Raw genomic sequence first — 25139 nt, 5'->3', positions numbered from 1 at the left:
CAAAATACAGTTTAGTACATATTTATTTATTGTTTACTATCCATCCCTGCAGATTTTGTACTGCCGCATCCTAATAGAAAAAATATATATATTTCAGGGTGATTTACTTTATACAGGATGAATGGAATTAGTTGTAAAAGCTTTAAAGATTTTAGCTGACAAATGAGCTATATAATATACCTAAAACATTGGTTTTAGGTATATTATTATATTACAGGGATTGCCCTGTGTATATCCGATGATATGATATTAGGTTATTAAACATTAACAGTAAAACTAGTTCATACCCATGATGTTTGATTTAAGATTTATTTTTCTTGAATATTAATTTGATATTTTTGTCGTACTCCGGATCGGCGGAGCGGTAGGGCGTGCCGGTGACGTCCTGCAGAGTAATGTGCTTCATGTGGGGCGCGGGGAGGAGGCGCTCGTTGCGGCAGAACTTGCGCAAGTGGTACCAGGTCACGCCGTACTTGTACGACAACATTTGCTTGAAGAAACTCACCGCCAATTCCTGGACAAAGAAAGACTTTTTGTTGTATATTGCTTTATTTTACTAGCAAAAACACATCAACAATGCTGACACTATGAGACATGATTAGTACATCTTCACCCAATTAAACTGTGGAAATTCTATTACTAAAAGAAGCGAAAGATCTGAATTTAAATAATTATGAGAGTTTAAAGGGAACTATTGTTATTAATAAGAAAAGCAACATAAATTGAAAAATAAACTTAATGAAAAAAAACTCTGGATACAATAGACAAGCAAAAATGAGAAAAGTGCATCAAGCAAGCAGTAGCCGCGCATCCAGTCTGCGCAGACGCGCATGAGAGGTGAAGTCTTTTGTTTTCTCTTACCACGCTATTTGTGCCTATGGTACAATCGGCATAAGCGGAGCGTTTTTATATGTCACTATTATAAGGCGATGGTCCAATTTTGAAGCAGATATCGTTCGCCAAAACACAAATACGTACGAAGATCATCTTCCTCATCAGATCAGCCAATAAACACCCTGTGTATAGGCATAAGGTTCACGAGTGGTGACTAAGCCGTTAGAAGTGTGATGGATGGGCCCTCCATTAAATGGATCGTTGATGAAGTCAAGCTTGCGGAAGATGGCTATGGAAGCGTGAGTCCAGTGATCATGGTCTTATGTGATAAAAGAAAGCTCTTATAGGCGAAGCTTAATATGTGATGATACCTGTAGTGGTTTGGGCTGTTTGTTAGAGAGGTAATTCCGAACGCAAAACAAAGTGTGGTCAAGCGCGTCGTCGTCCAGATGCAGGTGTCGCGCAAGACTCGGCAGTGTGTTTAGCGCAGCCTCCTGAAGCCTGTAGCTGCTGCTGGTGCGGTACGCGGAACCCTTGTCCTTCAGCAGGCTGTCCTGACAGCTGGTCCTCAAGAACTTGTATATACTCGGAAGGATGTCCCTGCGGTTAATGGTAAAATATTTTATTTTTGTTAATACAAGTTCTTCAGGAGATTGGTAAGGAGTTTGGTTTATGATCATGGTGTTCAATGGACAGGGGCGATTTGACGAACTGAACCTACTACCATCGATTTTTTTTAATTACTTCCACATATATAAAACTTTCTATATTATCATTACGTGTTATTAATTATTTTTGAAAACATGAATTTCTAGGGAGAATGTAGTACTACACATTAATTGACAACGAAGCTGTATATTCACGCATTTAAAGCCTTTAAATCTATAACCAAACTCCTGTATATTCATTTAATCATGTCATTGGAGTAATAAACTAAGTTCAACGCTGGATGTATAAATTTTATCTGTAATGTTATCTTGAGAAGTTCTACCGATAAATCTGGATGTGAAGGAGTGAATTATTTAAAGATATTACACCTACATTCAATCAACCTGTATAAAGGCATGGATAAAGTATTTTGATCATTGATTTCTGTAAACATATATGTTAAACTCACTTAAGAGCGCGGCTTCGGATGAAGTCCTTAGAGAGCACCGCCATGGTGTCCAACAGTTCCAGCGCCAGCCGCGTAACACTGGGCTCCGTTTCGAACTTGGCGCAGAGCGGGGCCCACGTCGCGTGCACCAGCGGCAGCAGCTCATCCTCGTGCTCCTTCAGGACAGGCAACCCAGCTGTCAGGATCCTCATAGAAAGGATGACGTCATCGCGGCGCTGTGACGTCACGAAGTTGATCGTGCGCTTGAGTATCAACACCGTGACGGTCACGTGTCGCGGCAGCGGCGCGGATTCCTCTGCAACGAACAATTATAATAGAAATTCTTGTATTTGGTCCATAATTTTTTTTATGAAGGGAGCCGGCTCAGCTTGGGTATACCGTAACAGTAGTACCGAGCAGCGTTGGTTTTCAACTCCTAAGATTCTAGGGTGTTATATGCAAAGTTCATAAAGTAGGCGAAAAAGAAACTAGGAAAGAATTCCTCGCTTGTTGCAAGAAAATAGTTAAAAACGTTATACAAAAAAATAAAAATCCAAATATACAATAAGAAATGTGATAAAATGTGATAAAATAAAACTCAAATGTGATATATAATGTATTATAGAAAATAAGTAAAAATGTAAAATGAAAAAATGTAATAAGAAAATAGGAAAGAATGATAGATGAACAGAGCAAAAGGGTAAGAAAGTAGAAATGTAGCATGAAAGATAGATAGTAGACCGAAAGATAAAGTAAAATATGAAAGAAGAGAGAGAAAATAAAAAATTATGTGAAAAATTAAATTGCAAATAAAGTTTCTGTCCCACCATAAATAGGGGTACAAGAGGCCCCCAATAGCGGGGGTCATAAAAAAAAGGTTCATAAAGACAAACGTCAATTCGTCTGTTCTTAAATAGATCGTGTGCGTCGTGCCAACCACGCCCTCTATGTATCACACAGCTAGATATGTTATATCTACGAAATCTATTTCAATTACTTATTATATTATTACTGTTATGTTGTATGTCCGTATTGCATGAATAATTCGGCAAAATATTACTACAACAGTCTTAGTCATATTTTGTATTTCTACGTTTTGGCCGACTGACGCCGACTGGATGGCATAGGCTTTTCCCAAAGATCGCCGACGACCGATCTTGCGCTGACCATCATCCAGCAACTTCTTACGATCTTCACCGCGTCTACCGGTTCATGGTAGCGAAAACCTTTCGGCCTCTATGACAGTCAGCTGTACGAAAGATGTGCTCCACCCCCTGCTACTTCAAACGGACTTTGAGCCACCTCGGTGATTTTAGTTCTCTTACATCTTATTTCTAATTAAACCTCGCATCTAAACTCTGAGCATAGCCTTCTTCATTGCTCTCTGAATGCCCTTTATTTATATTTAACAATAATTAAATTACAATAAAGTAATCTTTAAAACTCATGTATATCCAGAAATTTATTTTTTTGTCCCACCTATGGTTTTAACTTATAATAGTAAATTTGACTGCATTTGGTTTGATAGAAGATTATTATTAAGTAATCCAAACGAAAACATCTAATCAATCGGTAATTAATGCCGATTCATTACACCGTGATAAAAAAAAGTATATAACACCGCGAAAATAAAGGTTTTATCTTCAAAAAAATTTGTAACTACTTGTCACTGTATCGTCGTAATCCAACACCTCGTCTTCTTTCCTTTTCAAATCTTCTCTGTACATCTCCTCTACACTCTTTCCGCAGTCTTCCTCTGACTCGTTCAGCAGCCGTTCAGCTTCTTCTTTGTTCTTTGCAAACTCTAGTACATCCTTCAGTATGTCGACTTGTATTGTTTTGTCTGGGGCATCTGGTTCTATCTCGATGTGGAACCACTTCCGGATGCAGGTGATGAATGTAAGGAACACTTGCAGGAAAGCGTACAGATCTTTCTCGTGGTACTTGTCGCAGCTGTGGAGGAGGACCTGTAGAAAAATAATCATTTACTTAAATTACTTACTACCTAATTATTCAGTTTAAAAGATAAAGGTTAGAATTCCTTTATTCATCAAAGGAATTTTTAACAAAACTCTTAGTGATCAACGACTTTTTTTTTTTTTTTTACGATTTCATTTTTGACTCTATTGTGCATCGCATGGTGTTATAAATGTGGAGAAAAAGGAAGAAACTCCACAATACACTTTATCAGATATAACTTAAATGCAAAGGATTTTTGTCATTTAAATATTCGCTTTTTTCTGTCAATGTATTTTCAATATGCGTTTTGAATTTTGCGAATGGTAGTCCAATAAAGTTTTGTGAAATTTTAATAAAAAATCTGTTTTCGTTTCTTATTACAAATTAATTAGAGAATTTTTGCAGTCAGTTTTCACGGTGCCTATTTTTCACGTCCCCTATTTTTTTTAAAAATTTATTATAATTATTGTTAATGTACAAAATATCATAAATCTATTGTGAAGCCACTGTTTGAATATTGATCTCATTAAACCGCTTGCTCAAGGAGATTCGCGGCTCCAAATCACAAATATTTCTAGCAATTACATCAGATTTTAGGTTATAAAAAAGTAGTGATTGCTTCAAAATTTTGACCAGCGCTCATTCTGTCAAACTTCTGTGACATAGTATGTTATATATTTTTTATTTCGTTTCAGCCCATAGACGCCCATTGTAAGACATAGGTTTCCCCCAGAGATATTTATGAGTGGGATATATCATAATCGCCACTACTGGTAGGTAGTGTGCTATTATACTACACAGTGGACCCCGCTGCCCAGCTTCTAGAGACTTGTTTCTAAACAGTGGCAATTTTATGTAATTAATGCACAAAGTGATTTACATGAGTCACAGTCATTATTCACACCAGTAATTTGTTTCGATTTCCCAGGAGCTGACAGAGGTTATATAAATTTAAATATTGAAATAATTCAGACAGTCAATTGGAGTCAAAAATAATCGTTCAAAGAGCCGCAGTTTATCACCCCTGATATATTAAGTTGTCACTAACTAGTAATATATATTCTTAAATAACTCACGTCTTCCACTATTCCGTACAGGTAGTCCAAGATGCTGGAGTCACTGTGTTCCATCACAACTGTAAGGATTTCCAGCGCCGACTGGATGTTCCACACCTGTACACGAATTTGCATGAATATGTATTTATTTACTCCAAAAATAATAATTAAAAGAGAATCAATTCATATATAGGTACAAGAGGCGGTCTTATCGCTTGAGATCTCTACCAGACAACCTTTAGATGGAGATGAGATACATAAAGGAGAGGGCAGTTTAAGGTGTGAGTACATACAAATATATACGTTACTATACACTCATACATTAATGTATAGTTTTATATATACATATATGTATTTTTATGTAGAAAAGGTATTATATAAATACGAATAAATAACAAATGTTACACAATATCCTATTTTAGAGGTTGAGGAAGTGCATCTTATTGGTTCTGGTAGCTCATTCCATAACCTGACAGCGACAACGGTGAAAGATTTCTCCATAAACATAGCAGAATGGGCAGGCATAGCCAATTTCAAGTTCTCCAATGATTTAATCTACTTATATTGTGAGTCACGAAAGAAAAGAAATTAGATTTAAAGTAAAAGAGAGTAAGTGGGTTAAACAAAGCACTATTGAGAAGAGAAAAGATGCGGGCATTCCAGTGAAGTCAAATCGCTTCACTTGAGGTTATTACGAAATTCAGAAACATGATCATATCTGCGTAGACCAAATATGAACCTAATACAGAAATTCTGTAGGCAATCGAGCTAATTAAGTTGTTCTTTAGTGTGCATACATATTTAGCTCATATATATATATATATATATAAATATATATATACAATTAATATTATAGGAGAACATCTTAAGTTGTGATTGCCAATCATGGTCATCACTCCAGAACCTTAAGGCTCTAGCGGCCAGCTGTTGCATTCCTTATGTATCCTCATATGTGTATTTTGTGGGTGTAAAACCTAAATATATAGTGATAAAATAATATCATGTACCTTCTTAAGCCTGGCGGTGACCTGGTTGGTGAAGTAGTCCGCGTTGGCTGCGATCAGCTCTGCGACGCTGCCGTGGCCGCAGGCCTGCGCGATCATATTGATGGACTTTAGACCAGCGGAATGCAAGAGCTCATAGCGGCTACCTGAAAACCATTATACAGGGTGATTACTTACAGGTGTAAAAGCTTTAAAGTAATGAATATATAGGTCATGTACTCTATCCTATGTTAAAAATTAATTATTGTTTAATATCACACACATTAATGTGAGGTATTTCAGAGTGAAAAAAACTATATACAGAGTAATTATTAATATGTGTAAAAGCCATAAATATTTTTGCTGACAAACAGGCTACGTAATAAAGTTTCATAAATCTTCTACTTTTAAAAATAATTTTATATCGTTATATGAAAGGTTTAATAGCAATTTCCTTATGAAAATACTCATTATGATCAAAATTTCGAGCGTAAAAAGTTCACTACTGGACATGGGCTTCCCACATAAATACTAACGTGAGTAGAATAAAAAAACTTCTGTATATCTTACCCACTCTCTCCAGGATGAGACAAAGCGTTTTGACTAAGTATGGCTGGAATTGCTCTTGAAGGTTGAGCGCCATCGCACCTACGCCCTCTGTGAGCTGGCAACACAGAACTAAGTTGCGCTGCGCCTGCGCAAGATTGATACACCCGCCGCCCGCGTTCGTAGCACGGGGCCGCTCGTAGCTTATACCCGTGTAGCGGATCTCCGTAGCGCCCTCGTAGAGACCTTGATCGGTTAAAACGTGCAACAATATTAATTAAAAACAATGTAATACAAAATAACTAAGACTGTCAAAGACGCGCGGATACTTCGACGCATTCTCAATAGGTTATCATCATCAGCCTATCAGCCACGACAGTAAAAGCATCATCACACATGGAACCTTTTGTCCTAAAGATCGCGATACGCTTCCTATTAATGGCTTTAAATATAGCGACATTACACAAACATTTCAGAAATGCTGCAATGGCATTTGAAACCCATAAAATACCCAAAAATCTTTTTGTAGTCTTCACTGCTTTCATTTGACTTTCTTTGTGTAATTAGTTTAGAGCTGATGCGTGTAGAATGATTTGGATCCACAGATCAAGCCATGTATATATATATATATATATATATATATATACCTGCCACCAGGGTCGCATTCAATATCTATGGGGAAGGCCCCTTTTGAGACAGTGCCCCTCAGTACTCTGCCGAGACACGTCCCGGGGGAAAGCTGGACATCCTTGCTGTACCGCAATAATACGAAACCACTTCGCATTGCTGCTCTTATAGGGTTTGCATTTTGTGGACGATGAAGGCCCCCGCCATTTTTACCACTAAACTAAACTTACCTTTATAAGTGTTTTAAATTTCACTGTAACGTCTAATACAACTAAAATTAATTAAAAATCGATATTAAAGTACAGTGCTTATATATATATATATATATATATATATATATATATATATATATATATATATATCTAGGCTTATATCTCACCCGGCACGCTGTCCTTCACCCAAGCCCTGGGGTTGTACACGTTGATGTCGTACGTCTCCTCTTTACTGATGGGAGACTCGCTACTGCTGATCTCCAACGGCAGATACCAAAGGTCTTCCTCCAAATATGTCTCCAGTATGCGTTTGGAAACCGACGGTGGAGTTTTCGGTGCTGAAGTTTTTAAAAACAGTAAAATAAAGATGTTACATCGTGTTGATATATAAGAACGCAACCTTTATTACGTTAAGTTGGCAGAACTGGACTTGTATTGTTAAATTTGGAACAATTTTTTTTGTTTTAAAAAGTTTTTTAATTAATATACGATCTAATTCATCTGTAATCTGAACAGTTGTATTTAATAATTCACCTCATTATATCAACATATAGGTATTTTCATATATAATAGGTAGCATAATTAAAAATATTTTATGTTACTAGCTAGCAACACTAGCTACACTAGCTTTTTCTTAACCCATGGATCAAATTATTTTTTTGTAAATAAAAAATATTGATCAATTTATATGTGTATACAGGTTGATCGGTGACAGATATAAATGTAAAGGTTGTTTGTCATCAAAAACCTTTATTTCTACCTATTCACAATCACTGTATAAATACGGTCAAAGCTCGACTGAATATATGTTGTTATTACCTCCAAAGTCTTACTGGTCCTAGGAAGAATCCCACTGATTCTTTTTTAAATAAAATAGTTTAATTTACTTGTATTTATACAGATAGAGTTGCTATAAAACGAGAAAAGTAATATTCATTTGATCTTAGCTCACCCGAACCAAAGCAGTTGATGATGAAAGCCAACTCGCACTCCCTCTGCTGGAACAGTTCCAGCAAATGGTCCAGGAGAAGTTCGGCGCACTCAGCCTCTCCCAGCAGTTGGCAGATCTCTGTCAGCCGCTTCAGGCACTCGGCAGTGTCCAGGTGACGGAAGTCAAGCCACGGCGACTTCGTCTCCGGTATGGCTAATACTTCTACAAATAAAAAAGATTAAATAAATTATCAAAGGCATTTGCCTTTTTGTATCTATAACGTACAAAGTTTACCATTTAAAAATGAACTGAAACACTTGTTGTCTCAAAACAAAGTATATATTTATGCGAAGGCCTTAACAGCTTCACTGCCAGTTTTTTGAACCTGGGAGTCAGCCTGAAGCCAACTTTAGCAAGTCAAGAATATCAGAGCCCAAAAGCTTGCTGCATCACATTGTAGAATATACTTAATCATGGATTTATACCGTAGTTAATAGAGTTCAAATTACAATGTTACTTTAATTCCTTACATAGTCATTATTGTCTAAGCTTAGAGGTACACTGCTTTCCATTGTACCGTTCACTCAACTTTTGACTTTATAGCTCATGTTATAGAGTACATATTACATTGTTACTTCAATTCCTTACTTAATCACGAGTCAAGAATATCTAAGCCTGGAGGAGTGCTTGGAGAGGTTCAGGCAACTATTATTCATCATACAGCATAGTTATGGATGTTTACGCAAGCTTGCTGAATAAACCAAGAGTTCAATCGATCGTCAACCTTATCTTGTACTGCATAGAATACAAATTGGAATGTCACCTCTATTAGCTTGCGTAGTCATGAGTGTATGTCGCGTGTGGAGGGCGGCAGCGTGTCGCAGCGCGTCGCAGAGCGCCTGCAGAGTGCCCCGGGAGGTCAGCGCTGCGGTAAGCTTCTGAGGCCCGGCGCCTTCGCTTAGCACACTGATGTACCCGTGGACCAGGTTCAGTGCTGCCAACTTGCGACTTGAATCTGAAACATGATTTAAAATCTTATTTCACCACGTCAATAAGTATATATTCAGCTAGGACCTTAAGGTTCTGGAGGGGAGACCACGAATCGGCAAGCGCAGCGTATGACATCCACCTATAACTTGGACTACGACGGATCGCTTCAAACAGGGTTTATTCGAAATAATGGGGTAGGCCTATGTCCACCATCGGACGTCTTATAGTTCAAATGACGAAGTGACCGCGTTGTAAATTCGCGTGATTGAAAATAAACGTATGTAAATATAGGAGCAATAATCCAGCTGTAGAAGACTGAAACTTGCGAACGTAGGTTGCGGATTCAATTCCCGAGATACAATCTTGTAAAATTGACACAGTGCATTGATTAGTATAAGCAGGTTGACCACTTGTTTTGATTCATCCAGGAACCCCAACAACACAAAGTGATAATTGGGATTTCAAGTGATATATAATGATAGTTGGGATTTCAAATGACATATAGTGGCAGTTGGGATTTCAAATAACATAAAGTGAAAGTTGGAATTTCAAGTGACATGTAGTGACAATTGGGATTTCTAATGACATATAGTGACAATTAGGATTTCAAGTGACATATAGTGACAGTAGGGATTTGAAGTGACTCAAAGTGGCAATAGGAATTTCAGTGACATAAAGTGGCAATAGAGATTTCAAGTGACATAAAGTGAAAGTTGGGATTTCAAGTGACATGTGGTGACAATTGGGATTTCAAGTGACATATAGTGACAATTGGGATTTGAAGTGACATAAAGTGGCAATAGGGATTTCAAGTGACATAAAGTGAAAGTTGGGATTTCAAGTGACAATTGAGATTTCAAATGACATAAAGTAAGAGTTGGAATTTCTCGAGGAGTTCAGTTAGGTTACATTATAGTAAATCCTGGCGCAAAATATCCGCAATGTCACTTAGTTGCAGAAACCAGCCCAAAGAGATAAACCACGATGAACCAAAATTGTAATAATAATGATAAATATCATTATTACTACACACGATTTGTGTGTGTAAGTAGAAATAGTAATATCATACCATAAAAACAACACTAAATTAAAACAAATAAAGCTAAAATAAACAAACCAAAAACCTATGAAAATATGCAATAATTTGTTCAATTGTGAAAGTAAATAAATATTTTTATTAAGGATGTTATATATTATAATTATATTGTAATGCCCTGTCCCATACGATAGGAGGGAGCCAAGGGCCCCCAATAGCGTGTTTAAATGAGAAAAAAATTATATCATACCAATATTATTAAGAATCCTCGGCAGATTTATGAGCGCGTTATGCAAGTTTGTGCAGAGATTGTCCATCGTATCTAAAGTACGTTCTTCCGGCGTGTTAGAGAAATACGCGTTCACAGTGCCCGCGCAGTACGTCGACACCTCTTGATATTCGTCCTTTGACAGGGATATCAATACATCGAGGACTATTGGTATTGAATGCTGCATTGATCTAAAATTAAAAAGTAAATATAGATAACATAATCGTGAGCTAAAATACATGAGTAAGCTTTTCATTTCAGTTAATATTTTTGAGTAACGCTATGTTGAATATTCAAATTAATTTTATTTATTCCTTACTATCCCGCAATAGACAATAATCTGTTATGGCGATGCGACGTTGATTTATGGGAAACGCGACCACGGTTTAAGGGAAATATGACTTTGGTTTATGGGACACAACCTTGATTTAAGGAAATTTGACTGATTTATGGGATACGTGATCACGATTTATGGAAAATATGACGTTGGTTTATGAGACACGTGACCATGATTTATGCACCTGGTGTAGACTATTTATTCAAATATACATCTATGCTCATAGCGTAATAATGTCAGTACTAACTCATTGCATTCTGTGAGTATTCTCGCGCAGAGCACGGCGAACTCCTTCCTGACCTTGACATGGTCGTGCGTGCTGAGGGGCACCAGACTTTTGATCACCAGCGCCAGTTTCTCACTCGCCATGTCATACCACTCCTGCGACCTGCGCACGATGTCCTTGAGTCCTGTAAAAAAAAGGTTATATTAATAAATTATTTTCATAGATGTTACCATTGAATTATTGTTAAAGAACTTTACATTGATTTTCAATTTATATATATAGTACAAACTTGCCCTTGGACTTAAACCTAGTAATTGATAAAATATTTATTTCTCATTTGTACGTATTTGTAAAGAAACTTTCTTTAATAATTCGATTTTTTATTATGTCGCGCTTATTTAGTGTCGGTAAAACAGTGGTGGTCTATTGCGGTCGCCGATCGGTAAAGCAGTTGATATTTGAGATGTCAGTGATAATTTAAAATACAAAAGAATAAACTTTTAATAAAGAATCGATAATTTTAATAATAACTTTGAATGTTGTTTCTCTGTTTTAGAACAAAGCATTAATGCTTTCTCTTTGAAACATATGCCTACATAGCCCAGAGAAATTATCTTATAAAACGCCATCGTAACACCATTATTAACAGCGCCATCTATGATGTGTCAAGGTTAAACTGCCACTGCTATACCGACATTAAATAAGCGCGGCACAATACAAAATAGAATTATTAAAGAAAATCTAGTTTAGTTACATGCATATTAATAATTGTAAATTAAATTGTATTAAGCTGTAGACATGTAGAAAAATAATGCATAATAATCTCCTTCATGAACATTTTGTTAAAATAAAATAAATCATGTAGAATGGAACAGATCCAAAAACCATGCTTTCAGCGATATTCATAATATGTTTTAAATTTTATTACCCCTGTTGCTTACATCGTTCTCTGAGCTCTTGCTTTTGGCCGCTATCATATTGGCGAAATCCTGTGCTGTTACACCGCGTTTCTTGTCTAATAGCTTGTCGTGCATTGTTGTACAAAGCACGCGATGTATAGCGTTTAAAGCGGACTGAAAAACATACCAAATAAATAATATTATTGTTTTTTTTTTGACAATAAAACCTTTTACTTTGGAAAACAAACATTGGCTTGCATTATATATAATTTATTAAAGTTAAGGTCCTATTATATAATATTTAAATACCTTAGGTGTCTGAAAACCTTTAATTGTATGAAATGTATATAGGGTTTTTGTAAAAAATTTGGAAGTTTACGCTAATTTCGCAAAAGCACAAAAATAAAAACCAAACTTGGCAATAATTTCGATGAAATGCAGTGTAATAAAAAGCAAATTTTAAAAATAAATCAAAGTAAGAAAGAGAATATTCATCTTAGTTGGCGAGTGTGTGGACTGTATATGTGAATTAAATAAATTAAAATAATGTTGGTAATTTAATTATAATTTTAAAAAACTAGGTAAAATAATGCGCAACAAAAGACTGAAAGAACAAACACACACACAAAAACTGCATAGCAACTTAAATTGTCAATGTAAAAAGTATAAAAAACAAATAAAAACATAAACAGGTTGATCTTATTTATTAGATAATTTCGAAGTATTTACCACAACTACAGCGTGACCCGGATTATCTGTGGACATGGCAACATCCTGCAGCGCTGCCATGACTCCCGGCAAAATGCTCGAAAGCAAATCCACAGCCAGAGGTTCAATGTTACTGTCTTTTATATGGTATGATTCATCTGTTAGTTTCTCATGTATTGATGTATGTGCCATCAAACATTTTATTGCCGCCAATCTGAAAATTGGAATTTTATGAATAAGATTGTATTTTATAATGCTCTCACAGTAATAACTTATAAAAATATAAAACCGAGACAACTGCAAATAAATATATGTAAGGAGATAACTATTTTATAAATAACAAACTTAAAATGGGATAATGTTTGCAGTACATGGGGCCGAGGCAGACAGACAATTAATTGCAGCCAGGTACTGGTTTCCTTTCTCAACTTCCCTAGCAAATCTGACATCTATTCCTTAAACAATAGAATCTGTATATTAAGCCGTTACCTAAAAAACCACCAAATATCCAACAATTTCTTTTCCAGCCTGATACCAGGGTCTTTGTTTTATATGAAAAAACCAGATAATTAAAGGACATTATACATAATATATTTTTTGTTTCTTTATATATAGTTATTTCACTTATCATGAGGTGTTTGAGTGCTGAAGCCACTAATTAGGCATTAGTTCCCATAGAAATTTTGTAAGCTCTTTATAGCTATTTACTAATTTAATAGAAACTAGAGTCAATTTCAAATATTCATTTATTCATATATATAATCATTACAGGGACCACTTAATTGTGTATTAAGCATGCCCATAAAGCTGAATTCTATTGATACAATTTTATGTGCCCTGATTGGAGAAGAGCCCACAACGATCTGAGACAGAACTGTTGGTTCTGGTCACTTTTTACCAAGTTTTATTACTTAAAAACTTATTCACACTATAAGATATTTTAACAAGTTTTTGTTTAACGAACATTTTAAATTTATAAGGAGGATCAGAAAGTAATGCCGCTTTCTTAAGTTAAATTTATTATTATTAGCCACATTTTTAACAAGTTTTTATTTTTAATTAACAATATATTCACCTTTATTATCAACAAACTTTTGCTACCTAGTATACAAATGTACAAGGCTGAGTGGTTTTTCTGTAAAATATGTCAACAGAAGTGACATTACTCTCCAGTGCCCCTATTATTATATGTTAATTTCGACATTTGTGGGTAGTAATATCTACCATAGATAATATCTCTCAAAGGACACATTCTTTCTCATTTACAGCTTGTCTGGGTGTCATGTACAACTCAGAAGCTTAGCACCTAATCATGAGCTCTCTCGAAGGCAACAAATTGATTGATAATTTTCGTTCGATAGAACAAGTTTTTATGTTCTGGGGGTACATTTGATATAAATAATTAAAAAAAACTAACCTTAATGATCTTAACTTTTCAAGTTTCGCAATGTGTACAGACACAAAAACAATCTGTGCCAGTAAAGGTACTTGTGCCTTAAAAAGTCTTATTCTTATTGTAGTAGTAATATCAAGCATCAGTGCAGTGAGGCATCTCATTATGCTTAGTTTCAATTCCTCCGGTACACTGGCAACTGAGAAATCACTCAAAATTAATTATAATACCTGGCATTTCCATTACCATTTCAATAAATCAAACAGAGAGAATGTCATTCTTTTAGTTATGAATAAATTTGTATGTTTAATATTTATTACTATCCATACTGATATAAGAAAATTATATTACATATATATGAGATATACTTTAAATCAAGATGGACAGATGACTTTGTTAAGAACATAAAAAAACAGAATGCTTGCCACATTGTTTTAATGGAAATCATGGGTGAAGGCCTATGTCCAGCTAGGAATGTCCTATGACAGAAATGATGAAATACTACTACTAGTTTTACTTATAAATCTTATTTTAACCAGTGTAAATAAGTTTAACTTACTCATCCCAGGTTTGCTCTTATCAAATATTATTGGCAAAAGACCTGTCAATATTTTCAAACACATCTCATAACTATCTACACTTATTTTCTCCAATACAACTATCATTGCATCTACTACAATTCTCTGTAGTTCAATTTTGTTCCTGGAAAATATACAAAATAGTTTGCGTTTTTATCAGATTTATACACATAGTCACTTTTTTTTAAATTAAAAAATTACAAAGCAAAAATAACTGATGATGAAATGATTTATGTGAAATCCAATTCAAAATAATTCGTATATTATCAACGTACTTCATCTCCGGAGATCTGATGTGAGTGATGAGAGGATAAAGAAGATACTGCTGCAACTCCTGTACATGTTCCTTCTTTAAATCTTTCACAACGGTCACAAAATTAAATACGTTCTCCAGTGTGGGGCATACCATTATTACGTCGCATACAGGTTTCATTCTATCAAATGCGTCTTTAACATGTAAATTCATTTTGCGAAGGATCTTTTTAACCAATTTCCTTCTTTTGTACACTTTTACTAATATTGATAAATGGAATAGAAAGAATTTTTTTTCACGGGTGACTTGTTCTTTAAGAAAAATAGCTTGTCTGTGAAACTTTATTTTGCAAACATATTTGTTTTGGGCCGTAAAGCTTACCGGACCCTCGTTGTCAAAATGTCAATGTCAACAATCAATAACAGATAAATCGGTATTTCATGACGTCCTGCATTGAATAAACAAATATTGGATTTCAATAATTTAATTCGGATTTGTGGTTAAAATAATATTAAATGACAAATGCTTAGCAAATTATATTTTCTTATTTATTCTTATTTAGTACTCTTGATTTATTTTCTTGTGTCAACGTCATAAAGTAATGCTTTATACTAAATCCTCTATTATTGTATGCCTATTTGATTTCTCAATTAGATTATGAATCTTAGATAGAAATGTGATTACAATGCACTAAACTGTTTAACTATGTTTGGGTATTTATAATTTAAATGAATTTTAAATACTATTTTGTGATTGTTTCATGAAATGAAAATTTTACAAATGCCATGAATATTTTGAAAATAGAATTTATCAACGTCCGTTCAAGAGTCAATTCGCTCTGTCAATGTCAAATACATTAAATTTTGACATCCAGGTGTCAAACTAAAAGCCGTAGGATAACGAAAATTAATTAAGTTATTTAAATTAACTAGAAATATAATGTTAATGTAAGTAATAAGAATTGATATTAAATCAATATGTTCTCTTTGGGAAGACAGCGAATCTTACATAAGTGCCTCAAAGTTTTGAGGTTAACTGTGTTAGATTTCTGCAGCTTGCCTGATTTGAAAAAATTAAATATCGTTCGAACGGTAGAAAAGACGATAGATAATAATACGAGCATATTTATCGAAAGCCCTATTCATGTAAAGGTCCAGCCAATAGACGTGAATGATATCGGAGCACATAATAAACTGACTATGACTTTATACAGTGAAGGTAAGGACGCAAGTGATTTTCAAGTAAAACAAACATCTAAACGGTTAGAATTGCTCAATAAAAATACGTCTACTGATAGAAACGATGTCTGTGTAATACAAGTACCATATAAATTAAATGTACAAGTCACAACCACTGAAAGTGCTTCTGTATTTTTGGCGAAACTAGAAGGCGCTGAATTTGTTGTGCAAACGGAAAAAGGAACGGTTAATGTTGCGGATATTAAAGCCAATAACATTAAGGTAGAAAGTAAAGAAGGACAAGTGAACACAGGTGGTAGACTACAGGCTTCCAATATAGAATTAAAAACTGGCTTAAATTCTGGAATAAATTGTCACAATATAATGGCGAATTCTTTCATAGTTACAACACATGCTGGTCCTATCGCTGTCAAGTCATGTTACAGTGATAAATCTCATTTCACAACATTAATGGGTAACATACGCTTGGATCATCTGCATAGATCAGTAATGATTGATGTCATCAAACAAGGCAATTTGTACATAGCAAGTTTCTCTGGGAATCTACAAGCATCATTGAAGAGTGGTGAAGTATTCATGCATGCTTCACAATTAACTGAGAAAAGTAGTATATTTATACATGAAAAAGGGAAGGTTGAGTTATTAATACCTGACATAATTAATAATCTTCCAGCAACTAATTTAATAGCAGAAAAAATAACAGTAGATGACAAGATAATGAAACTAGGCAGGTTTATGGATGACTCACATCCGAAGAGATTTAGGTTTGAAAAAGAACCGCAGAATGAGTTGCATATAGTATGTAAGAATGGTTCCATTGAATTAAAAGAAACTCACTTACCTTTTATAGTTTAATGAGCTGTCAAATTGTTAAAAAATTATTGTAGTCTGTTTATAAATATTTTCCTAATGTTATCTTTGTATTCTATCAAAATTTTGTCAAAATCAATTTGACTTATATCCCTTATATGACAATTCAAAATTATAATAAATACAATTTTATATACATTTTCTTAGTGTAGATTTAATAAATATATCCAAGAAGAATAATTTAATATAAATTGTAGATTTTAAACCAAAAAACAATAGGTAATTTATTTATTTTTGTAAATATTATTTTGTCAATAATTTAGTATCTTGTGACTCAAAAATAATAGGTTTACAGTAACTTCTAAATTCAAAATATGAATAATTTCTTTATTACTAAGTCTATTTTAGTTATAATTTTTTGTAACCACAATCAACTAAATGTCCTTCCTGTTTCTGTAAACTTATATATATATGTTTATATTTTTCACACATTTTTATTTTGGAAGCCTTTCCTGTAAACCTACAGTTTTCAAGTTATTTATGAAGATTAATTGAATGTGTCAATATTACATTTTGTTTCACAATTTCACATAAATCTTTGTTTATATAGGAATAGATGCATTTATATTATATAACTTATATCGCCTATATTATATGTCAATTGCGTTTATTCATTTAGATTTATAAAATCAAAACACATTTGAAATAAGCATATTATGTTTTTATTTTTTTTAATTTAAAATTGTCAAGTTTATATTTAATCTATAAATATTTTTTTGTTACTACAATCAACTATCATGAACCAACTATTGTATCAAATTAATCTAAATGACTTCTGCAATTAGAATGTATGTTAAAGAATTTTATTACAATCTTTTATAATGACATTTAGGTTACAAATGGAATTAATTTCAATATACCTTCACAGATCATTTAGAGTGAATATTTTATTTGATATTTTAAATTTCGGAAATGGATATGTATCTTTAAGTATCTAAGGAATATGCTATTACTAAGGAATGGTTGACTTAAATTTAAAATAATTATCTGTAGTTCCTTGACAAGTTAGATTTTGTGATATATGTTAGTTAAATTGGTATTACTAGTCTACTCTGGTGTAAATAGATCAGATATTTAGACACATATTTAGATAAAGATTGTCTAAATAAAGTCTTCATTTATCAATTTCACACTATACATAACAATCTATTTCAAGAAATATATAATTTAAATATTGTATTTGAAGGTTTAATTATTTTATTGTGTTAAAAGTTACAAGAAGGTGTTATATTGTAAAATACAGTTTGGTGAATACCTTTAATTTAACAAAGCACATGGATTTTACAATGAACCATGGAGAGGAAAAATAAAAAAAAAATTAAAAATGTCTACCTTTGCCCATGATCATAATCCTATATAATAAACAATTCACAGAGATTGTTGTTTATTGTTGAATTCAAGTGTTGTATTATAGAAAGAACTACTGCATAAAAAAACCTCAGGATGCCAATTGTTAATAATGTTTTTTTTTTTTTATTTATAATCTATTATATTTGTATATATTACAAACTTATTGAAGCCACCCCCATAATATCCTTTAGTACAACATTTTAGCTAAATATGCGTCGAAAAACCTGATCTCTGCTCTTGTAGTTTTTTATGTATCAACAATCCTATGCATAGATGTATAAGATGATTTCGTAGTTGTATTAATAACTTTTATGTTTTATTGAAAGAGCATTTCACTACATATATTTATTTTAAGCAATTAAGGTAATTGATGGTAGAATATTGATAATATAAAATATATTTTCATAAGGTCGGAAGTCTCTGGATGCAAGCCGCATAAAACAGGTCCTTTCCGAAATCTATGGGGGAGGTCTGTGTCCAGAATTGAACGTCGTATGGTTGAAATGATATCTAATTGTTACAGTATCAAATATATCCGCACAAAATTAATGAATTTTTAATTTTTTATTATTCGGTTTGATGTTAAAAGTAGTTTGGTATTATGAAAAAAAAAAATTGGTGTTGTTTAATGTGAGAGGCAGAAGGTTAAAGTTGTATGATATTTATTAAAAGTTATTATTCATAAATTTATCAATAAATCGTAGTGGCAAAGAGGTTGATTATGGAAATAAAATTGTTCTTTGATGACCCTATTTTTTATTTACCTTTATTACAGTGGAAAGTCGTTAGTTAATGAGATGTTTTGACGTATTGTTAATTGAAAAATAAATATACTCATTTAATAATGTTGTAATTTTAATGTTGCATTCATTTAGTTTCACGAAGTCAGTACCGATGAAGCATTATAGAGACGCGTAAATGGCACCAACATAATTAGAAATAATAATATTCATTAATTTGTTATTGAATGTATTTGAATTAAAGTTTAGTTGGTAATGAATTGCTTGCCGGATTTGTTTACTTTTTAAACGCGCCTTGGCTAATTGGGTGCAAAGATGAGTGTCGGGGTGGGCGGAGACGGCGGCGGTGATAAGCGGACGTTTATATGCGGTAGCTGGCAGCGCGCGCGACAGTCCGACTCCGCCGCGATGCCGGCTTGCGCGCCCGAATTCACCCGCCTCGCGCGGTCGCACACCGAACTAGTGTTCTCCCCCCGCGTCAAGAGATGCACTCATCAGCCGCCTCCGTTCACGACCCTCAGACGCTCCTTCTCATCAACATTTTCTCTCATCCCTGAGGAACGCGCCGTCTCTCCTGAAAGACCCGCGCAGCTGCCCAAACTCTTAAGAGTCATCACCTGGTTCCCCCGGCAGTGTCTACGACCTTTCTTCGCCCTGCTCAGCCTCATAACACACCCCGCTTGGAAGCAAATCCTCGTAGTACTACCGACGCTGTGGATCGCCGCATCGCTTTTCATCTTTTGGAAGTGTGTTCAGTGTCCCATTGGAGTTCTTAAACTAATCGGACGGGCGATGTCGAAAGATTCAAAGAAACCTCGCACCGTGCTCATAAGTGGCGGCAGCTCGATACAGGCTCTACATTTGGCGAGGAATTTCCACTCAGCCGGAGCGAGGGTTGTGGCTTTCGAAATAGAGGGACAATTCGCACTGGTGAAATATTCGGCAGCCGTCGACAGATTCTACACAGTTCCGCGACCAAATCCAGCCGACCCGTTGGCCTACGCCCGTGCTCTCAAAGAAATCGTCGACAGGGAGTCCGTGGTATTCTATATTCCCGTCAGTTCAACTACTCCGGCTTACTACGACGCATTGGCTAAGCCGCATCTGGAAGTAGTGGGATGCCAGTGCTTCGTGCCCAGTGCGCGCGATGTCGTGGCTCTGGACGACCCGCTGGAGTTGATGAGAGTAAGTCGCACCGCTGGACTCAACACGCCGCAGTTCTGGGTCGTGACTAGTGATGAAGACGTCCGCAGCTGGTACGAGAGTGGAGCATCGAAGGAGGGACGGCATTTTATCGCCAGCGCCGGAGCACGTGGAGCCAGAGACCGTTTACGCTTCATCATGCCTGAAGACAGGTCCCACTTTAGATTTCCGCGTGAAATTAGCGCGGAAAAGCCTTGGGTCATTGTAAGAGAGCCGAAGGGAGAGAAAGTGATAACTTGCACCACGTTGAAGGAGTCTCGTGCAGTTAATAACGTAACTTGCCGCGTTGACTCTTCCAAGAAGGGCTTGGTGCCGCAAAAAGATGAGGAAGCAGACGCTTGGGTTCAGAAGTTCGTTTTGCGTCTGTCGCCAACACGGCCCATGACGGGTCACGTATCTTTTAGATTAGTTCGCGATGAAAATATAAGCACTGGTCAAGGGAATAGGATGGTGGCAATTGGAGCTAGGGTAGGAGTGTCGCTGCCTTACTTGTGCCAGGGGCAAACGCGCTGCGGGCACGGTGCTACAGTGGGAAAGCTTCTCAATACAGTGCTAGACACAAGGGAAGCTCTGTTCACGTACTGGGATCCGTTGCCTTATTGTGCTTATTACCAGTCGCGTTCGCCCGAAGACCGCCGGCCGCCGCCTCCGGAGCCGTGCAAGACCCCACCGAACGTGCCTCTCTGAGGAGACATATTAAGATGAAAGTTTATTTAAATTTAAGACACTCGAGTACCTGATGAGCGCCTGAGTGAAAACTCGAAGTCGCAACCTAATCGGACGGCTCGCTCTCTCACCGTTGTCTTCTCACTCTGGCGGATAAAGCGCATGTCACGAGGTCGAGGGACGATATGAAGTTTGTAACTACTAAGTAGATATTCATGTACAATCGTGAATAATAAGTAGAGTCTTTCTTATTACTTTTAGATAAGTCGACGATTATTGTATACTCCTATTTATAAACCAACGAAAGATATTGATTAGCAATAAAGTTATTTATTTAATAAAATTCTTGTCTTTGTTTTCACTGTTATTGTTTCTAAACATCATCGTTGTGGAATAATTCTGATTTATTACTATGTCATTTATCTATCGAGCAAAAGAGTATAAAAAAATCATTACTTCACGCTTACTATAAACCTTTGGGTTGTATAATCCGGTCATTTGACATAACAGAAATTTTGTGGTCGACGACCGTAAACTGTTTAAAAATCGAATCTTATTTCCATCCTCTAGTTGCATAGGGCTTAAATCAAAATACATACTTAAAATTAAAAAAAAATTAAAACGAATAGTTTTAAGGATGTAACACACTAACGTGGAATCGATTTAAGCTAGATAAGTGTTTGTTTTAATTTTATTTTGCGATTATAATGTTTTTTTTTTTTTAAATAAATGCCTATTTAAGTATTGTTATTTGTTTTCACTATTAATTATATTTGATTTTACCTGAAAAAATAATTTTAAGATTACTTATTCCACTTAGCGTAAAGTTTTGAAATTAGTAAGTATTTTAAATCAATAGGAAAAAACCTGCAGATTTTTATTGAAATTTTTAGGCTTTGAGGTTGGAAGGCTATTAAAAACATTTCCGAAAAGAGGTCTATCAGCTGAAAGATGTCCACTATTAAGGATAGGCTTCCTCAGAAGACCGCAACGATAACCGGTCTTAGCCAGCGACTTCCCGCGATCTTTACTATGTCATTGGCCCACATATAAGGTCTTTGATATTAATGATTTATATTATGAATATAGCGCGAAGCAGCCTTGTGCCAAATGGTAAGTTAAAAATAGACAGTCGCAATTAAAAATATCTCGTTTTGTTCGCGAAAATGTATGAAGAATCGATCCTACTGTCGTAGTCCACTATGTAGCCAGTTTGTGTGTGTATGTCAATGTCAATTAATGTATCTTAATTATAATGTCATAAATTTAAATTCTCTTTAGCCAAAATATTTTTTTTCAACTTTCCATTTCTTTATTTCTAATACATCGTAGGTGACTGTACCGAACTGTGTTATATCTGACAGCGTCCTCCTTAATCACTGAAATGTAATAAAATGATACATATAAATGCATGACTACAAATAGCCAGGTATAATATATTGTGGGATTCTTCCCAGGGCGATGCAGAGGCTTGGTCGAAAAAAGTGTAATTATTTTACAACAATTAAATTAGTATTTATTTATACGTAATGTGAGTATGAATGTTACATACATAAAGTGTATTAGTAAGTGAGGTTTATTTTACGTGTAAAAAGTTGAATAGAATTTGAAAAATTACAAAGTATATTTTTTATTGTATAATAGTTGCGATAATCTAAATTTGCACTTTACAATTATAACCTCAGAGTACCTCATATTGTGCAAAAAATCGAATCATTTACCAATTTTCTTGGCATCGACATGTAGCAATAATTTTTTATGACAGCGGACACAGGAGATGTTCCTGAATGACGTTCACTTAATCGTTCTTTAATATATCTAATAATTCCAGGCAAATTATTTTTAAACGCAAATCGTATAATTATTGTTAATACATTTTAAGATAGATTCTTATAGACTAATCTGGTATTTGAAGAGATCGAGTTTGTTAACAGGATACGAGAAATTTGCTCATCACTTTAATTATGTCAAGCACACTTTTTAATCATCATTATTTCAGCCTATAGATGTCCATTGCAGTCCTGGGCCTCCGCCAAAGATCCCTTCGGTTTTGCGCTACCCGCAAGGCACTTTTGCTGCAATTCAATCAACGTGATTTTACTTTTATCGTTAAAGAATATTTAATTATACTGAATTTTTAATTGTACCGAAAAAACATTTAAATCATTATCACGATCGTAACTTTTTTATAATAAACTGCCAAATCAAATAGTTATACTTATCGGCGCCATTTTGAATAATACGTCAAATAGACCAAATTGGGTGCGCAATATTAGATATGTTATATAATACATATCTATGAGCACAGACGTAATTAGTGGCTGTATCCGCGTGTAATACAGATAAAATTATATTTCTTACATCATAGTATGTAACACGATGTTGTATCATGAACTTGGACACGCTAAGCTAATATAATATGCAATTATTAGGATATAATATACAAGTGGTTTCGTTATCTGTGTAAAAAATTTAAAGGGGTGAATGTATAGCTCATTTATTGTCAATTAATATACAGGAACACTTATCTAAAATCGATGGTTTCAGAAATAATAAATAACGTGATGTAAATTTAACAAGAAAAAGCTCTTTAAAATTACTATATATTAAAATAAGTTATTTTTTTCTATCCTGTCCCTGTAGACCTTGTATTGTCAAAAGAGAATAGATAGGTAGATAATGAATATTTCAGAGTTATCACTTTATAAAGAGAAATTGGTATGAAAATTTTAAATAATTTTCTGGCAAAAGAGAAACTTTAAAGGATAGACATTCATCCCTTTAAAGGTTTCACGCCTTTAATCAATCATCCTTTGTATTCTAAAATAACCAAGTAAGGACCGTTATCTGTGGTACAAGATTCTTATAATCGAGTCACGTTTTTGAACAGATTGTTTATCATGTTTGCAAAGACGCAACTACCTAAAAGGGCGGAAAGGATAAAGGAGACAGATTTATTACCTAATCATGTAATCTCCTATAGGATTATAACTGTTCAAGATTATTTATCATAATATTACTAATTTTTTCCCTAATAACAAACATTTTTTTACAAAGAAGTCATATGTTATTTGTGTCGTAGTAAAAATTTTAACACAACATTTTTAGTGAACTCAGTATGTAAAACTTTAGTACTATGTAAAACTTTGAATTACTTCTGAATTGATTTTACTGTTATTTATTTATGGTGCAATAAAAAAATAGAAAATTATTTTTAATGTTAATAGAAATATGTTATTAAAAATATTGAACATCAATTTCATTTTTAATACCTTGATACGTTTCTTTTTTAATCTGTAAGATATTATATATTTATCTATGCATCATATTATGGTTAATCATAATTATTATAACATGTAATTCGTTAATTTAAAGATCTAAACCCTATTATTATTTAAAAAGTTACATCTATGGCCGTCTAAAAAAGTTTTTAGTAAGAGTATCCTTCCATATTGACGTTGAGTCGTTTTGTACGAGTAAATATAATTAAGATTTTTTAAAATATTATTTTTATATTTATTGTTATTGGTAATTATTTCATTTTATTTTTTGTCTTATTGAAACTTTGTAAATTTAAATTAGTCTGTAAGCTGTACTTGAAAAGTAAATATTTATACTAGCAATGTGCATTTCAAGTAATCATTCATTTCCTACTTACCAGGAACAGTAAATTCATATGTTAATGATATACAACCACTTATTTATAACAGTTATTCAATTTACAGTTCAACATTACGAACTACTACGCATTTAGTTCCGGCATCGGAAACCTCTCGGAGCTAAGGGATAATAATTTTATATACAGATAAAGATGTATATTATATATATACATATATATACTACTATATATATATATATATATATATATATATATATATATATATATATATATATATAGTAATACTATTCTTCGTAGTAGTAGTTGACCGACACGTTATAATGTCTTAGCTAGCAAATTTTTTCTCAAATCCGTTCACGTAAGGAAGCAGTTAATCTCTACAACACACCGGATTTTAATCAAATAGGTTTTAGGAGTAGAGACTTAGGCGTAGAAAGCCTTTAGATGGAGATGAGAGACGTGAAGGAGTGGGCAGTTTAGTTTGTACTTACATACAAACACATACATTATTATACACATATGCTTACATAAATTATTATTGCCGAATAAAAATAAATTTGA

At 34.2% G+C, this 25139-nt stretch overlaps 3 protein-coding genes across 3 annotated transcripts; 2 read left to right on the top strand and 1 right to left on the bottom strand.

Annotated features, from left to right (window-relative positions):
• Positions 1–295: 295 nt before the first annotated feature.
• Positions 296–15240, bottom strand: Tti1 (Telo2 interacting protein 1). Its single transcript, XM_068766496.1, has 17 exons — positions 14954–15240; positions 14660–14802; positions 14125–14299; positions 12729–12921; positions 12029–12173; positions 11122–11284; positions 10520–10728; positions 9067–9258; positions 8265–8465; positions 7480–7650; positions 6498–6719; positions 5952–6094; positions 4966–5061; positions 3594–3897; positions 1952–2246; positions 1206–1434; positions 296–514 (listed from the first exon to the last, which is right to left on the bottom strand). Exons 1-17 carry the CDS (start codon positions 15142–15144, stop codon positions 302–304), a joined length of 3285 nt encoding a protein of 1094 aa, XP_068622597.1. The 5' UTR covers positions 15145–15240; the 3' UTR covers positions 296–301.
• A 579-nt stretch (positions 15241–15819) lies between these two features.
• On the top strand, positions 15820–17205 carry LOC137925555 (protein FAM185A). The gene has a single exon (XM_068769017.1). The coding sequence runs from the start codon at positions 15909–15911 to the stop codon at positions 16983–16985; it is 1077 nt and encodes a 358-aa protein (XP_068625118.1). The 5' UTR covers positions 15820–15908; the 3' UTR covers positions 16986–17205.
• A 2078-nt stretch (positions 17206–19283) lies between these two features.
• LOC137923261 (uncharacterized) lies at positions 19284–21167 on the top strand. Its single transcript, XM_068766460.1, has one exon. It carries the CDS (start codon positions 19406–19408, stop codon positions 20978–20980), a length of 1575 nt encoding a protein of 524 aa, XP_068622561.1. The 5' UTR covers positions 19284–19405; the 3' UTR covers positions 20981–21167.
• Positions 21168–25139: the final 3972 nt, after the last annotated feature.

This window comes from Battus philenor, unplaced genomic scaffold, assembly GCF_028537555.1.
Source record: "Battus philenor isolate CCGP_79_NKW_IND1 unplaced genomic scaffold, ilBatPhil1.0.hap1 SCAF_10, whole genome shotgun sequence".
Classification (NCBI taxonomy): domain Eukaryota; kingdom Metazoa; phylum Arthropoda; class Insecta; order Lepidoptera; family Papilionidae; genus Battus; species Battus philenor.
Note: the sequence above shows the minus strand (reverse complement) of the source record. Positions and strands in the feature narration are given on the sequence as shown.